The 17498-nt window shown below is 38.7% G+C and overlaps 1 protein-coding gene across 1 annotated transcript in view; it reads left to right on the forward strand.

Moving 5' to 3' along the window:
- Nucleotides 1–17498, forward strand: part of ROS1 (ROS proto-oncogene 1, receptor tyrosine kinase) — a 92984-nt gene that overhangs the window by 31696 nt on the left and 43790 nt on the right. The window contains exons 14-26 of the mRNA XM_081094756.1: nucleotides 147–359; nucleotides 1104–1214; nucleotides 2461–2639; nucleotides 4674–4865; nucleotides 7034–7134; nucleotides 8321–8535; nucleotides 9096–9256; nucleotides 9618–9762; nucleotides 12081–12343; nucleotides 12610–12673; nucleotides 12988–13190; nucleotides 14794–14999; nucleotides 16105–16391. Of these exons, the coding sequence (XP_080950882.1) occupies nucleotides 147–359; nucleotides 1104–1214; nucleotides 2461–2639; nucleotides 4674–4865; nucleotides 7034–7134; nucleotides 8321–8535; nucleotides 9096–9256; nucleotides 9618–9762; nucleotides 12081–12343; nucleotides 12610–12673; nucleotides 12988–13190; nucleotides 14794–14999; nucleotides 16105–16391 (2340 nt within the window). The remainder of the gene's footprint in view (nucleotides 1–146; nucleotides 360–1103; nucleotides 1215–2460; nucleotides 2640–4673; nucleotides 4866–7033; nucleotides 7135–8320; nucleotides 8536–9095; nucleotides 9257–9617; nucleotides 9763–12080; nucleotides 12344–12609; nucleotides 12674–12987; nucleotides 13191–14793; nucleotides 15000–16104; nucleotides 16392–17498) is intronic.

Below are 17498 nucleotides of genomic sequence, written 5' to 3' on the forward strand. Positions count from 1 at the left end.
AACCCTGATGATTGGGGGGTAACAGGTATTACTGCCCAATGACCCTTCCATTCAAGGTGAGGCTGGAGATGAATTTCCTCATGACCCTTTGTTTGCCCTTGCTGATGTCATCCCGGCCAGTAATATTGCTTAACTCTTCTCATTAGGCCCTTCCTCCTGGCAGAACTGGACTTACGAGGTGAAAATATCAACCCAAGACTTCCCCGGAAACACTCGCGTTTTCTCTAACATACGTGGGACCATGCTGAATGTCCCCGGGCTGCAGAGTGCGACACAATACCAGGTTTCCGTGAGGGCAAGTTCTCCCAAGGGGCCAGGCCCGTGGTCAGAGCCCTCGGTGGGTACTACCCTGGTGCCAGGTGAGAAAATGTTCTTGATGTAGGGAGTGATTCTGACAAAGAAAGACTTATTCCCCGTGTTCCTTAAAATTAGTCACTTCCAATGTAGTAAAGAAGTTAGAATGAGGGTGCGATGGTCTCTTGAGTATGTTTATCTGAGATTAAGAAAACACATAAAGCACTGGGTAACATTTTTTGTGTCTGGCCTGATATTGTAAACTTTCTAAAGATAGTTTGTGGGAAAAACATCCTTTTCTTCTCCTTCATGACTTTCTTCTTTCTTATGGTTTATTACACAATAGCACGCCTTGAGCCCTGAAGGTCATGCGGAGAGAGAAGTTGAGGGGCTGCGAATTATGCTAAATACCATCCTCTTGAAAGAAAAAAAAGGGAAGATAATTGTACCATTTATACTGCTACTGTTAGCACAATTGCTTCTGAGTGCTCTGAATGGGAACATGGCAACCAATAGCCAAAGCAAAAAAACACACACGCAAAAAACCAAATTCTGCCATAACATTGCTATAGAGGCAATATCACCATACATTTCTCTTCACATTCAATTTTAAATATTTACATAAAAATCTGAGAGTATGTTTAATATGCTATATAATTCTATTAAGCAGACACAATTGCTCATACCTTCCACAGTATTTTTTAAAATGTTGATATTCTTTTACTTTATAAAGAAAATCTTAAGATGTGTGCCTTAAAAAGTGTGCTTTCTGTGATGTTTCCTTCAATTTCCTTTTTTTCACCCAATAGCTACAGAACCACCATTTATCATGGCTGTCAAAGAAGATGGGCTTTGGAGTAAACCATTAAATAGCTTTGGCCCAGGAGAATTCTTATCCTCTGATATAAAGAATGTGTCAGGTAAATGCCAAGTCCCTTTACACTTGGAATGACAGGTTTCTACTCATTCCCAAGCTATTTGATAAATCAAAGAATCAAGCCTTTTGGTATTAGGTCAATAATGAAAGGGGGAAAAATTGACTGAACTATACTTCCAGGGACAGTATTAAGAAAATGTTGGTTCTCAAGTAGGAATGCTGTTTATTATTTCACAAAATGTGAGGTTACTTATTGATTCATGCCCATTTCAGGAACGCTTTGATATATTTCTCATGAATTTTAATCTATCAGTGTTGTCTCACAGTAACTACCTATCTTGTTCCACTAAGACAGCTATGCTTCAGTAATTTATTATGAGTTGGCTGTAAGACTGAAGCATGAAAAGGCTGCATGAAGATATAAACAAAGAATAAGAAAGGATTTCATGACAGAGGATTATTCAGTAATGGGTGGGTCATTTTGCCGGGAAGACATTAGAATGAAGAAAAGTCTTCATTCCAGGATGATGTGACAGTGACCTTGCTGGAAGAGGGCATCTTCTGTAACTACCTCAGTACTTGATCTATTTGTGTGGTCATTAAAAGTAAACAGCATTTCTGGCCAACAAAGAAGTTGGGCTTAGGTCACAGGGGTGGGCAAACTTTCTGACTCGAGGGCCACAATGGGTTCTTAAACTGGACTGGAGGGCCGGAACAAAAGCATGGATGGAGTGTTTGTGTGAACTAATATAAATTCAAAGTAAACATCATTACATAAAAGGGTAAGGTTTTTTTTTTCAATAGTTTTATTCATTTCAAACGGGCCGGATCCACCCGCGGGCCGTAGTTTGCCCACGGCTGGCTTAGGAGGCATTGTCTAATGGAAAGAATGCTTTGGAGTTGGCTTGAATCTTGGCTCCTCCTCTTTTCATTTGTGAGATCTCAGAACAGATAATCTCACCGAGTCTCAGGTTTGCCATGTCAAAAATGAGGATACTTCCTACTTCATAGCTTTGTTTTAAGAATTAAGTGAGACATGTAGAAGTTCCTGGGACAATGTTCAGGAAAGAGGAGATGCTTAATGAATATTAGTTCCTCTCTCTAGTTCCAGGGGTAAAGATTTTGAGGTAACATTATTGAAATATTCTTGACCAATCCCTGACGGTCTAGTGACTCTCTATGTTAGCATATGCTATTAGATTCGGGTGCAAGTGTGATTTCTTGACTTGCTCTGCTTGTGTCAGCACATATGAAAAAAAATAACTTTTACCAATTCACTCTGTTTTGAGACATGGATTGGTATAACAACAGACTCTACTACAGTGACATGAAAGGTGATGTTCACGTGTGGCTGCTGAATGGGACGGATATCTCCAAGAATTATCACATACCCAACATTGCAGGAGCAGGGGCGTTAGCTTACGAGTGGCTGGGTCACTTTCTCTACTGGGCTGGAAGGACATATGTGGTAAGTTAGAGCCTGGCATTCTGGAAGCTCTAGACCAGTGGTTCTCAACCTTCCTAATGCCGCGACCCTTTAATACAGTTCCTCATGTTGTGGTGACCCCCAATTTCATTGTTACAAATTGAACATAATTAAAGCATAGTGATTAACCACAAAAACAATATGTAATTATATATGTGTTTTCTGATGGTCTTAGACGACCCCTGTGAAAGGGTCGTTCGACCCCCAAAGGGGTCACAACCCACAGGTTGAGAACCGCTGCTCTAGAGCAATGCCCACCCACTTCAGTGGCTTGAATGTTATTTTCATGATTTTTTTTTCATATTAGTGTACCATCTATGCTATTATTTATTGAATATTTGTCTTTAAGTCTGCTCAATTTTTTATTAAGATGCATCTATGTGTGAAGGAAATTTTATATCTTTGGTGTACTATTTCCAACAATATCTTAAAATAAATATATTAAAATGTTCACTAGTGGGTCAGTGTCCTGGAGGAAGATAGCTCACTCCACCTAAGTGAAGGGACCATTTTCCAAGGTGTAGACAGGGCTAAGGAAAACAAAGGGTGGCAAAGCATGCCCTGGGCCAGCAAGTGTGGAAAGATATAACTAATTCCTGGCATAAAGGGGCAAAGGAAAGAAGAAGAACCTGTGAGGACTGTAGCTTTAGGAGAGTTGCTGACATGAAACCCAATCACTGTTAAAATGCGTGGTCTGGGGGAAAGAGTTCCCCACCCCCTCCTTCCTTCTGCCCTCCCATCTCCTGCCAGTGCTTCTGTTGGCTGAACCTCACTGGAAACCAGAGAACAAGGGAGTCCAGTGATGCAGTTCATAGGTGTCAGCCTTCAGGGGGAAGAGGAGGGTGGAGAGGGCTGAGAGTGGACCTGGGGGCAAAATGAAGACATCTTGCATATGTGTAGTGGTACACTTTGAAAGGAAAGATGGTTAGTGATGAGAACACTAGTCTGACAGATCGAGAAGTATCGTTCTGAAATTGTTTTCTAATCAGGAGTGTGCTATTGTACGCACTTTTATTCACTCAACAATCATTTATCTATTACCAATATATTTAGAGCCTTGAGAATAGGCATAGTTAGGAATATAAAATAAATAGTAGACATATCCCTGCTCTTTTTTTAAAAAAAACAACATATAAACTTTATTGAGATATAATTTACAAACCATAAAATTCACCCTTTTGTTATGTAAAATGGAGTGGTTTTTTAATATGTTCAGGGTTGTGCAACTATCATCATTTGCCCCTGGTCTTTTAATGAGATAAAAATACATAAATGAAATAATAGAAGACACACACAAATTAATGTATTTAGAGGCTAGCATTCTGGTATGGTCTGAATTCCTAAGTGCCAGTGACATGTAGGCAGAGTTGATGGGGTTAATTAGAGACTGCTCCCTAAAATGGGTTAGTTGGAAAATAGTTTAGAAGGAGAAAGTGGAAGAATGGATATGAAAATTGGCTATAAGTATTTGCTCTGTCTGTTAAAAACTGTCTAACTCCAGGAAAAATTACTTAACTTCTTTGAACCCAGTTTACTCTTGAAAAAGTAGGGAATAGAAATCCTTAATAGGCTTACTGTTCCCTATTTACATATTGTGATATATGTGAAGTTGTTGGTTACAAGAGCTTATATTTTAAATATTGAAAAAATATATAGTGCTAGGTATATAATACATCCTCACTAATAATGGCAGTATTTAATGTTAGGAAAACATGTTGATAGAAAGGAATCCGATATAACACATTCTTATCCAGTGTTTTGACTGGATATATGATTAGGAAGCGCAAGTATTTAACTCAAAATAAATGTATATTCCTTCTCTTTAGGAACATGAAAAGTGATAAGGTTCATGAGGGCAGGTCCCATGACTATTATATTTACAAGGTTTAGTGCATAGTGCCAATAAGTACTTATGACTGGAAAAATGACTGGTAAATGCAGCAGTTCAATAATAATTGCAATAAACTATTCAGGATTCATGATGTCATTTAAAAATCATATGATTGTGTTTTATAGATACAAAGGCAGTCCGTGTTGACAGGACATGCAGATATTGTGACGCATGTGAAGTTGTTGGTGAATGACATGGTGGTGGATTCCGTGGGTGGATATCTCTATTGGACCACAGTCTACTCAGTTGAAAGCACCAGGCTAAATGGGGAAAGTCCCCTTATACTACAGGCACAGCCCTGGTTTTCTGGGAAAAAGGTGACAAAATAAAAATAAGATCTGATTATTTAATAATTCTGAGTAGTGCTATTGTATAGTTATGATTATACTGTTTCTGCTTATTGTGTATAGTTAAGGTAGAATCTGAAAGGAAATACTGTTACAGTAAGGTTTTGGTATAAGCAAAATTTCTCTTTCATTTGATTGTCATAATTGATTTAAATTTTTCAAATATAAGATGGAAATTTTTGGTAGTTTGCCTTATCTTGATGGTTGCCAGAGGGGATGGAGGTGGGAAGATGGGTGGAAAAGAGTGAAGGGAAATAAGAGGCACAAACTTCTAGTTATAGAATAAAAGTCACAAAGATGTAATAATGTACAGTATAGAGAAATAATATCATAATAGCTTTGTATGCTAACAGATGGTTACTAGACTTATTGTGATCACATCATAAGGTATATAAATGTCAGGTTACCATGTTGTACACCTGAAATGAATATAATATTGTATGTTATAAAGTAAACCATACTTTAATAAAAACTAAATTTAAAAAGAGATAAAGTACAGTTAACTTGTTATTTAGAAAACTGTAGTGCATCTCATTATAAATAACCAAGCAAGATTAACCCGATTTCATTTTAACTGAAAAAAGTAATCAATAATCTCTTTTAGCCTGGCCGGTGTGGCTCAGTGGTTGAGCATTGACATATGAACCAGGAGATCATGGTTCAATTCCCAGTCAGGGCACATGCCTGGGTTGTAGGCTTGATCCCCAGTGTGGGGTGTGCAGGAGGCAGCCAATCGATGATTCTCTCATCATCAATATTCTCTCTCTCTCCCTCTTCTTTCCTCTCTGAAATCAATAAAGATATTTTTAAGAAATCTCTTTTAGCATGAAGCATGGACACGATTCAAGTGCCAGAAGGTTAGGAGTTGCTAGAATCTTTTTTTACCTTTTGGAAAAAGAATAGGTTGAATTTTTTTGTTTGTTTTTTAAACAGAAATCTGTGATTTATAAGAACATAGAAGGTTCTTACTCTCATACGCCTCAAGATTATGTCTTTGTAGTAGGCCTTGGGTAATGTAGAAAGTATTTTTAGTTCTAGGATACATTATTGCATTCCTTTTACATTTTTCACTGGCTCATCATTTTTGTTTATATGCTGCTGTGTCTTGCTAAAAATATAGTCATCAACTTTAATCCTATCTGATAGCTCTCAGTCTCCAGGCCTGCTATAGAGAGAATGTACTACTCTGAGGTCAGACTCCTGGCAATCTCAGCTTATTTGAAAAATGCCCATAAAGCCAAAGAAAGCAAAAAAGATCTCTTGGATTATAACTTCTATCTCACACAGTCTATTTCATAGGAGAAGCAGTTTTTCCTCAGGCCTTACCTAGACAGTTGGACATAAAATTAAGACAGGATGGTAACAAGAAGTCAAAGAAAGAGTAGTGAGAGGTTTTCAGATGTCAGCTAGAAATAGGACTTTATATATAGGTGACTCTACCAGTTATAAAACATAAAAACCCTGTATTATATTTTTAAAATGTGTCAGGATGTTTTGGTTATAATGAACAGAAGATACAATTTAAAATGGTTTAAACCATTGGTTCTCAAAGTTGGTGACACACTGGAATTTTCTGGGGAGTTAGAGAACATCCAGGGACTGGGCTTCATCTCCAGAGACCGCACTTTAAGAGGATGCAACCTGGAAATCGAGATGTTCAAAGAACTGCACAGGTGATTCTAATGTGCAGCAATGCTTGAGAACAACTGATTTCAACAACCATGAAATTCATTGACATATGGCTGAAGAGTCCAAAGTTACGGCTTGCTTTGGGCAAGGCTTGACATGACACAGAGGCTCAAGTTCCTGATTCAGTAGGTCCTGGAATGTGGTTGAGAATTTGTCTTTACAAGTTCCCAGGGGATGCCGATCCTGCTGGAGACAAATATATAGAAGTGAGTAACAGTCCCTGCCTTTTGAAGATTTTTAGGAAACCAGTGCACTTATATCCAAATTATATAGTAATAGCCATAATCATATAATTTTTATATTCAGTGAAAGGTAAAAAAAAAAAATCACTGAGCTTATTATTCCAAAGAGGATCTTAAGGAGAAATCTATAGCTTAAGTGTGACTTGTTCACAAAGGTATCCTTCAACTGTATATTTGACCTGTTTTCTTGCCTTATGTTCTATTTAGGTAACTGCTCTAACTTTAGACCTCAGTGATGGGCTCCTGTATTGGTTGGTTCAAGACAGTCAATGTATTCACCTGTACAGAGCTGTTCTTCGGGGGCAGGGGTAAGTAATATCCCTTGAAGGCAATTGATTGAGAAGAAGAGCATGACATGCCCATCAGTTATAAATGATAACGCATGAGAACTCATTTTTCAATAAACAGTTACTAATCATCCACTCAGTTGGAGGCATTGTGCTTGTGGGGAAAGATAGGTTTGTAAACACCTAATTACAGTAGAATGTGGTGAACACTGTGATAGGGTATGTACAGAGAGAGCAGAAGACACTGTCCGGTTGGTGAAAGTCCACAAGGCAAACCAGAGACTGTCTTCACATTGAGCAGGTGTGAATAAATAGCCTTTTACTAGAGCAGGGACTATGGGACTAGCACTAGTGAGCATGCGTCTTTATAAGGTTCAGAAGGCCCAGCTATGGTCCTCTGAGGTAGTTTTTGTTTCGTTTTGTTTTTTTCAAGGAGATATTGTGAAATTCTCAAAACAAAACTTCCATTTATTTTAAATGTCATACTTTATAATTTTCTAAAGAGGGAAATGTCAACACTTTAACAAGATTTAGAGAAATCATTCTTTAAAAAAGGTCACACCTCTGCCCTAAAAGGTTGAGAATCATTGAGAGTTTTTACCGAGGACTAGGTAACTGGAGGCATTTTAAAAACAACCAATAAAAATTGTAAAGTAAAAACGTCTTTGTAAAATTCCCTGTCACCGAGAAAAAAATCTCTAAAAGCAATTTAAACAACAGTCTGTTTCCTTGAATTCCCTGGCCTGAAAAGAAGCATTTTGACTAAGCTTTAGAAATTAGTAAGTATCGTTGGAGCCACAGAGACTTGTGACTCGTATACAGGGAAGGACCAAACAGGCTAGAATAATGAAGCAAGTAAATAGCCAAGAATAAGAGGGAGGCGTGGCTCAGTGAGGAGAAACCAGTCACTGGGTTGTGGCTTTGGTGGAGGGTATTATCAAGGACCACGAGCATTTATTAAAACCTGTGTAACACTCTTGCCATTGCCGAATCACATTGATAAGAAAAGCCCTAGAAAATTTGCTTTAGGAATATTTTAAGAAAAAGGTAAAAATCAACTAAATATTAAACTAAGAATAATGACAATGATTGTTGCAAGGTATTTTCTGTTTTTATATACACAAACACATGTTTCCTCCAGTATTTGAATGTGCCAGCCCTTCCCCGACTCAGAACACACACATTAATTGGTGTCGTGTTTCAGCAGTGTTGGGGAGCCCACCATCACAGAATTTGCAGCCTGGAGCACTTCCGACATTTCCCAGAATGCACTGATGTACTATAGTGGTCGGCTTTTCTGGATCAATGGCTTTAAGATTATAACAGCTCAAGAAATAGGTCAGCGAACTAGTGTCTCTGTTTTGGAACCAGCCAAATTTAACCAGTTCACAATTATTCAGACGTCCCTCAAACCTCTGCCAGGTACAATATTTTACTCTAGTTTACCCTCGCTCCTCCATACTTCCTGTTAAATAAATGTCTAGGTTGGGATTTTTTCTTAAGAATTATGTTTTAAGAGGAAAAGGGTGTTAGTAGTTTCTGTTGGTTTGCTTGCAGTCAGTTTATATTTTAAAAAAATATATATTTTTTAATTGATTTCAGAGAGGAAAAGAGAGTGAGTGTGAGATAGAAACATCAATGATGAGAAAGAATCATTGGTTGGCTGCCTCCTGCATGCCCCACTCTGAGGATCAAGCCTGCAACCCGGGCATATGCCCTGACCAGGAATCGAACCGGGACCCCCTGGTTCATAGGTTGACACTCAACCACTGAGCCACGCGGGACAGGCATAGTCAGTTTATTCTTAACTCAAATGTACAGCTTGAAATTCTCAGAAAATAAGATGATGTTCAGAATGTTTTAAAATAAAGGACAATTTTGCTTTGGTATCATTAGTAATTATTATTAATTTTCCATATTTTTTATGATGATTATAATACTACATTCTTTCTCCCTCTATTCTTTCTTTCATTTCATCCCAGGGAACTTCTCCTTTACCCCTAAGGTGATCCCAGATTCTGTTCAAGAGTCTTCATTTAGGATTGAAGGAAATGCTTCAAGTTTTCAAATCCTGTGGCATGCTGTCCCAGCAGTGGACTGGGGTGTAATTTTCTACAGTGTGGAATTTAGTGCTCCTCTTAAGGTATGGCCTTGGTTCTAGTAGCTTCTATTTCTCGGACAGGCTGTGCCATCTGCATCCAGCCCTGCCCACACTGATTTGTACTTTTCTTCACTTAGCCAAACCCATCTCCTTGGTTGCTCCATTAGACTCTGTCAGGATTATTCCTGAGATCCTTTGTCTAGCCAGTCTCTGACTGCTTTGTGGTTAGTGCTAACAGCTGGCATATTAGACTCTTTAACTGGAATTTACTGACATCAGCATTTCCAAATTTGAAGGGCTTGACTTTATATGTGAACTGAAGTTTGGAGATTTTAGTTAAGTTGGAATAAAAGATTTTCTGATTTTCTCCCTAAGAAAATAATGTTTTGTGTTTATATTTTAGTTCCTGGCTAGTGAAAAACAGCCTTTACCTGTATTTACTGTGGAAGGCTTGGAGCCTTATGCCTTATTTAATCTTTCTGTCACTCCTTATACCTACTGGGGCAAGGGCCCCAAAACATCTCTGTCACTTCGAGCACCTGAAACAGGTACAGGGGTTAAAATCTTTAAGAAAGAAAAGGGCAGAATCTCACTTTGCATGATCTAGAATGGACAGTTAATTTTTTAGAATAACTTTCAGTTTCGTAGATGTGTTTAGACTCAATACACTTTCAATGACTTTTTAGAAATTAGAACAACACTATTAAAATAACTCGGTATAATTTATTCCAAAAGTATATTTCAGAGATTTTTTTAAAGAACTGTTTAACTTCATTGTAATGACATACAAGATGCACAAACATGTTTCAGGTAATTTGTGAAATGCTTTATAAGGAAATGGGGCATTTATCAACCGAGACAGTGTTGTGGGAGGTAGGCTTATTGGGAGATATTCTCATGAAAGCTAATTCAGAATCTTCCGTAGATGAATAACTGATGTTTAAATTTATTGTTTTTCCTTGGAATATATTTTAAAATGGATACTGGCTATATCTTTACATGTGTCTATCACTTTCAAGTGTAAAAAGCATATTTATATGTATCACTCCTTTATTAAACATTTAATACATACCTATCATGTGTCAGAAACATCATTTCATTTGATCCTTACACAGCTCTGAGGTAGACAGACAGGTGTTATTATCTTGACTATGAAAAGGAGAAAACAAGCTCAGCAGTTGCCCAAAGTAAAATAGAGAGTAAGTGAGAGGGCTGGAATTTAATCTTCATTTTTGCAAATGTTGGCAAATGATGGTGTCATATTGATTTCAATAAGCATGGACATCCGTTTACCATTATATATATATTAGGAATCTTTCAACAATATTTTTCTATGAGTCTCATAAGCTTAGGCAGGTTCAGAGCAGTTAGCATTTGGGCCCAGGTATGCTATCTTTGATATTGTCTTGGGTTGTCATCATGCTTGGATTCTTCTGTGGAAGTAAACTTGACTATATCTAACAGGGGGTGTAGTGAGGGCTGGGGTCATCAACACTCTGCTGGATGTTGGGAGTGGTAAGGAAGAGTGATAAGATTTGGCCTTTGCCATCAGGAAATTTATAATATAGTTGGGAAATTATTCAAAATGACAAATATTTATTAAGCACTTACTGTGTACCTGTCCTATATTAGATTTGGAGGGATTTAACAAGGATTGAGAAAAGGTACTTCTCTGATGGAGCTCATAAAACAGTAGAGAGATGAACACATTCTGCTAATGATAATAGAAATAAGACCGATAACTGAGTAGTGATGTCATGGCGTAAGTAGGCAAGACTGCAAAGCCTTCACCTACATCAAGCTGCCTCAACATTCTTAAGAGCGGACAATATACATGATGGTATGGCTAGGAAGGCCTTTAGGGAGTGGAAACTCTAGCTGGGCTCCAAGGGATGAAGCAAGAAGAGTGAGTATCCCATGTGAGTACAATATAAGAAGGCCTGGAGATTGGATAACGACGTGAGCATTGAACCTTAAGAAGCAATGTGATTGGAGAGACAAGTGGGAGAGTCTGAAGAAAGAAGAATCATATCTTAAAAGGAATAACTGGAAAATCAGGAAGAGAAATTTCCTTTAAAAGGTGGAGAAATTAAAGGACTGAGTGAATTGCTTGGTTTGGCTCTAAAATAAATGGTGACCTTCAAATCATACTCTTGGGGTACATCTTGTCTCCTGAGAGGGCTCAAGGGGAGAAGACCTAGGATCCCCAATAGCTGTATTTTTTAAAAAAATATGTTTTATTGAGTTTTTTACAGAGAGGAAGGGAGAGGGATAGAGAGTTAGAAACATTGATGGGAGAGAAGCATCAATCAGCTGCCTCCTGCACACCCCTTAATGGGAATGTGCCTGCAACCAAGGTACATGCCCTTGACCGGAATCGAACCTGGGACCCCTCAGTCCACAGGCCGATGCTCTATCCAGTGAGCCAAACTTGCGAGGGCCCAATAGCTGTATTTTTTTTTTTTATCTTGAACTAGCTGAAGGATAGATAGGGTTACTGCCTTCCTTCCTGGTGGCTGCCATTTTCACCTCCAGCTAAATCATTCTGTCAAGATGAGAGTAAATATTGTATTTTGTAAGGAGAATAAGCCACCTTCCTTCGATACGGGGGCCAGACAAGAAGATGTACCTATGTGGTAGTAAGAGGGGTTTGGATTAGACATAAGGGAGATTTGCTTAAATATTAAGATAGGTTCCTGAAGAAATCTACGGAATAGTCTCTCCTGAAAATATTTAAGAAGAAGATAGATATACCTCAACTATCTGGAATGAGAAAGTTATTACTGGGTTGCTCCATGCTCTTATCATGAATGGTAAAAGTCAACCTCCTATTCTTTTCTGCCCTATCGGTGTCTTTGCTTTTCAGTTCCATCAGCACCAGAGAATCCCAGAATATTTGTATTATCAAGTGGAAAATCCCACAATAAGAATGAAGTTGTGGTGGAATTTAGGTGGAATAAGCCTAAGCATGAAAATGGTGTGTTAACAAGATTTGAAATTTTCTATCAAATATCCAACCAAAGTGCCACCAACAAAACATTTGAAGACTGGATTGCTGTCAACGTCACCCCCTCAGTGATGTCTTTTCAACTTGAGGGCATGCGTCCTGGGCACATTGTTGCTTTCCAGGTATGGACTCATGCTGGGGTTGCAGGCTTGATCCCCAATAGCGGGGAGGGCCTGCAGGAGGCAGCCAATTGATGATTCTCTCTCATCATTAATATTTCTATCTCTCCCTTTCCCTTCCTCTCTCTGCAAACAATAAAACATACTTTTAAAAAATTTTTAAAAAGAGTGTGAAATAAAAAATTCAATAATTTATTCGTCTCAGAACTTAATTATTGTCACTGAGGACACTGTCAAATGCAATGTTCTGTATCTTTTTCTTTCTTTAGGTTAGAGTCTTCACATCCAAAGGACCTGGACCATTTTCTGACTTGGTACAGTCCCAAACATCAGGTACTATCTAAAAAACCTGTGTAAATAACAATTAGTGTATTAAAAAAAACACTTTTTAACTCTTGGTATTCTCAGGGATATAAATATAATCTCTGAGCTGAAGTTAAAGTCAAATAAAAAATAAGTTTTTATCATGAACATACTTAAATATATCTAGACTCAGAGCACCTAGTCTGTCTCCATTGAGACTGATGTAGTGAATGAACACAAAGGAAACCCATGGATTTCAAAATGACATCAGATTGAGTTAAGGGATTTTGGTAAATTAAAGTGACTTTTCTCATACATATTACCTACTTGTATTTTGTTTTCAGAAGTCAACCCATTTCCATGTCTCATAACTCTTTTGGGCAACAAGATGGTTTTGTTAGATATGGATCAAAATCAAGTTGTATGGATGTTTTCGGCAGAAAGAGACATCAGTGCCCTGGGCTACACAGCTGATGATGCAATGGCGTATTATGCTCAGGGAGACTCCCTCTTTCTTTTGAACATGCACAATCAGTCCAGCTCTGAGGTACATCACTATGTAATTCTTTAGAAAGGAAGGAAGTATGTTAACTATCAAGGTTGTTATTAAGAGGACTTTCAGTGCAGTTGTGAAAGGGAGAAAGTAGAAGATCTGCATATCACACTGCCCTGTAATTAAACTGACTGGCCTGCGGTTGAGGCATTAAGATTAGGATGGTTGAAAAGGACAGATGCCCTATAACTATTCAGTCACAAATAAGCTCAGATTAGGTTTTGGGCAAATGCCATTCAGGATTAATTTAGCGCAAACAGTTATTGGGTTTAAGGCGCTGTGTTAGTTCCTGGAATAAAGGTGAAAAAGAAAAGTAGTAGTCCTTAAACAAACCCCGTCTAGTACTGGTCTAACAGGAGGTAGACAGTACGGCACAGGGATTAAGAGGGTGAGCTTTGGAATCTGACAACCTAGAATTTAATTCTGACTCCACCACTTAGTGGATCTGTGACCATCAGCAAGTTATTTAATCGCTGTGGTTTTGTAGTATCTCATCATAGGATTCCTGTGAAGATCAAATGAGAGAATGCATGTAAGGCGCATAGCACAATGCCTGGCATGTGGTAGGCATTCATTGAATGCTTGCTAGTGGAGAAGGCAGACAGAACACAGTGTAAGTGCTGTGCTGAGGGCAGGAGATGGTGGAATCTCATAGAATGGATGCTCCATCCAGGTTGGTTGTGGTAGGATGGAAAGACATCTTGGATTGCAAGAAGATGAGCCAGGTAAAGGTGGGGGAAAGCTGAGGAAGCAACAAGTGCTAAGTCAGGGAAACAAGAGATCCATAGCATATTCAGGGAGCTATAAATAAATAGGAGGAGCTTGGAATGGAGATGGAGGTGAGGGCAGAGTGAAAGGCAGGTGGTAAAGCTGTAGAGGTAGGCAGGAGCCTGCATAGAATGGGCCTCCTTTGCAAGCAGCAAGCCGTTAAAGAAATTTAGTGGGTCATTAACATGATCAAGCTGTGTTTTAGAAAGACCACTCTGTTAGCTGTGTGAATAATGACTCAGAGAAGGTTAAATCTGAGACAATTAGGAGGCTATCACAGAAATCCAGATAGGAAAGGCAGGAAATGAGAAGCAGTAAAGTGAGAAAGGAGAGGACAAATTGTGGAGATATTTAAAATGGGACCAATTCACAATTTGTAGTAATTGTAGGAAGAAGTCAAGGATGAACCACAGTTGATGGGATTGCTCCTCGGGTGAGTGTTGGGAATCTATAAAAATATAAATGTAAGCGAAAAGGAGGTTTGGGACATAGAGTGATGAATTCTGTTTCCTGGGATCATTCATATATGTTGAATAGGCAGTTTAATATTTGAATCAGTAACTCAATGAGGAATCAGCCTGAAGATGTGGATTTGTAGCATTGGTTTATGGATTACAGTTGAAACCATGGTAGTTGAAATCACTCAGGGAAAATACACTATGTGAGAAGGGGACCAATGTTACAATGGCACACAACCCAGAGTTACTGAGATTTGGGATTACAAAAGAGAAGTGCAATAAATGAGTAATATGAGTGGTTACAGAAAAGTCCTCAACCTTAAAAAAAAATGACCACTGTCTTCTTGGCTGTGTTTTCTACCTGATTTAAGATTTTCCAAGATGCACTGGTTTTTGATATCACAATTATTACAATTGATTGGATTTCGAGACACCTCTACTTTGTGATGAAAGAATCACAAAATGGAATGCAAATGTTTGATGTCGATCTTGAACACAAGGTGAAATATCCCAGGAAGCTGAAAATGTGCAACAGAAATTCAACAATAATCTCTTTCTTCGTGTATCCCCTATTAAGGTATCTGAAGTTTACCTGTTTCTATTGTGCTGAAATAAAGAGACATATTTAAATAATACCTTTAGTCTAATATTAGGTGTTAATGATGGGAACATAAGGTGCTTAGGGGTCTTGACTCACTACATTAACTTTTAGTAAGTTTTTCTACATATAAACTATGAGCCCACAACCACAAATATGTAAACTAAATCCATACTAACAACTTAACTAGCTTAAAGTTAGGTTAATTGCCAGCAGGAAACCAAAGCAGATTTTTATATCAGTGAATTTAATAATATCCTCAGTTGGTAAGGACAAGAAGGGGACCGAGACAATAGCAGAAGATGAGCAGGAGGTAGGTGGGCAGTATGTTAAACACAGTAAAAGCTATTCTGGGCTCATCCATCTTTAATTGATGTCTTCAAAAGATGAGTTTTAAGGCCTCTATTCAGCAACTGAATGGCAGTTTCTTAGGCTTGAGAGATGTATTTTGTGTGTGCCATAGCATGGATATAATCTATCTTGAAATTAGATTGTTAACTAGTATTAAGAAGCAGAAACTAAATTGAGAGGAGGGGAATGGAGATAGGTGTTGATGAAAAGTTGCAAATGTCTTTATATTTATAATCATTAATAAGACAATACAGCCCTAGCCAGTTTGGCTCAATGGATAGAGCATTGGCCTGCGGACTGAAGGGTCCTGGGTTCGATTCTGGTCAAGGGCACATTCACAGTTTGCTGGCTCGATCCCCAGTAGGGGATGTGCAGGAAGCAGCAGATCCATGATTCCCTCTCAACATGGATGTTTCTATCTCTCTCCCTCTCCCTTCCTCTCTCTGAAATCAATAAACAAATTAAAAAATAAGACAATACAGCACCTAAAGTCATTGTAGTTCAAGGCTTTAGTTGTAAACACATTTATTGAGAAATCATTGGAAAATGCTAAAAATTAGATTTCTTGTGCCTTCCTCCATCTCAGAAGAAGGTTATTGGGGATGTGGACATGTTCTCTCTAAAAGATGTATTTGTCCTCCTAATTATTAGAAATGATTGATCTTCTTAAGAAACTAATACTTGAAATGATGTATTTTACTCATTAAGTTGGAGGGTATTTTTCCCCCAATAGTCGCCTGTATTGGACAGAAGTTTCCGATTTGGGCTCTCAGATGTTCTACTACAGTATTGTCAACCAGACCTTGCACCGAATTCTGCAACCCACAGCCACAAGCCATCCAAATGGAAGGGGCCAATGTTCTTGCAATGTGACTGAATCCGAGTTAAGTGGAGTAATGACTATTGATACTGCTCACCTAAAGAAACCACAGATATACTTTGTCAAAGGGCAAGAGATCTGGGCCATGGATCTGGAAGGGTGCCGGTGTTGGCAAGTTATCACAAGGCCTGCTCTTCTTGGTAAGACACCATGTGTGCACATAGATCTTTATTCGTAATGGCAGTCCCTCGTATTCCATTAAGAAGAGCTTACATCCCACACGTATGCAAAAGAATATACACACAGTACTTATTCTAAAACGTGCTCTTGTAGAATTCAAGTCAAGTTGTTTCCAGAAAAATTGTATATAGGCATCTACATGATATTCTGAATCTATGGGGATATTTTTGTTAGTGTATTATTTACAGTAGAGCTACAGTGTATTGAGCTTCACTATAAAATGTAAGAATGCTATTAAATGCATTATCTCATGTCATCTTCACAACATCCTGGTGAAGTAGGTCCTAGTGTTGGCGATGGTGAGAACAGCACCAGGTGTTAGACCAGTGGGTTCAGACCTTGGTACCTGAGTTCTGGTTAGGAAAAAATTCAGAGCCAAGACTCAAAGTATAAGAGAAAATTTATTTAGAAAGTCACAGTGGTAGAAGAAGCGAATGATAAAATAAATGGACTCAGGAAACAAATTACAGAGGCAAAAGAAGGGGCCCTTGGAGTGTAGGAGTGAGCAGGGTAATGGTAACATGCCTTCGGGGAGAGGAAGGGGGAAGGGAAAGGCGTGGGTGTTGGGTGTGCTCCCAGGAGGGAGAGTGTGCTGGGTTTTTAAGGGTTGGGATTTTAAGAAAGGTCCTTGGGAAGGATCTCAATAGAACATTCATCGGATTTCCAGGTGTGTCCTTTCATGGTCTCCACTGATTTTGTCAGCACCTGGGCAGAGGTCATTTGTCAATGCAGGTAGCCGTGACATCAGCTGTGGTGTTGCTTGTCTGGTTTGGCTGCTTTTCTAGGCCTGGAGCTGAAGCACAACTCAGGCCTAGATGTACACATCATTGTCCTGGAGTCTTAATGCTTAAGGGCTTAATGCTTAATTCTATTCTCTGGGCCCCTAGTTTGTTCCTCCAAGGGGGTCTCTCACATACATGACTAACAACATGCCAGGGGAAGAAAGGTCAGGGGAGGGTCTTAACTGCATGACCAGCGACATGAAAGGTCAGGGGGTCTAAACCAAATGATCAGCAATGTGCTAGGGGAGGAAAGGTCACCCTGGGGATGAGGTCCTTGTTTTCCCA

This window comes from Myotis nattereri, assembly GCF_964212035.1.
Source record: "Myotis nattereri genome assembly, chromosome: 6".
NCBI lineage: Eukaryota > Metazoa > Chordata > Mammalia > Chiroptera > Vespertilionidae > Myotis > Myotis nattereri.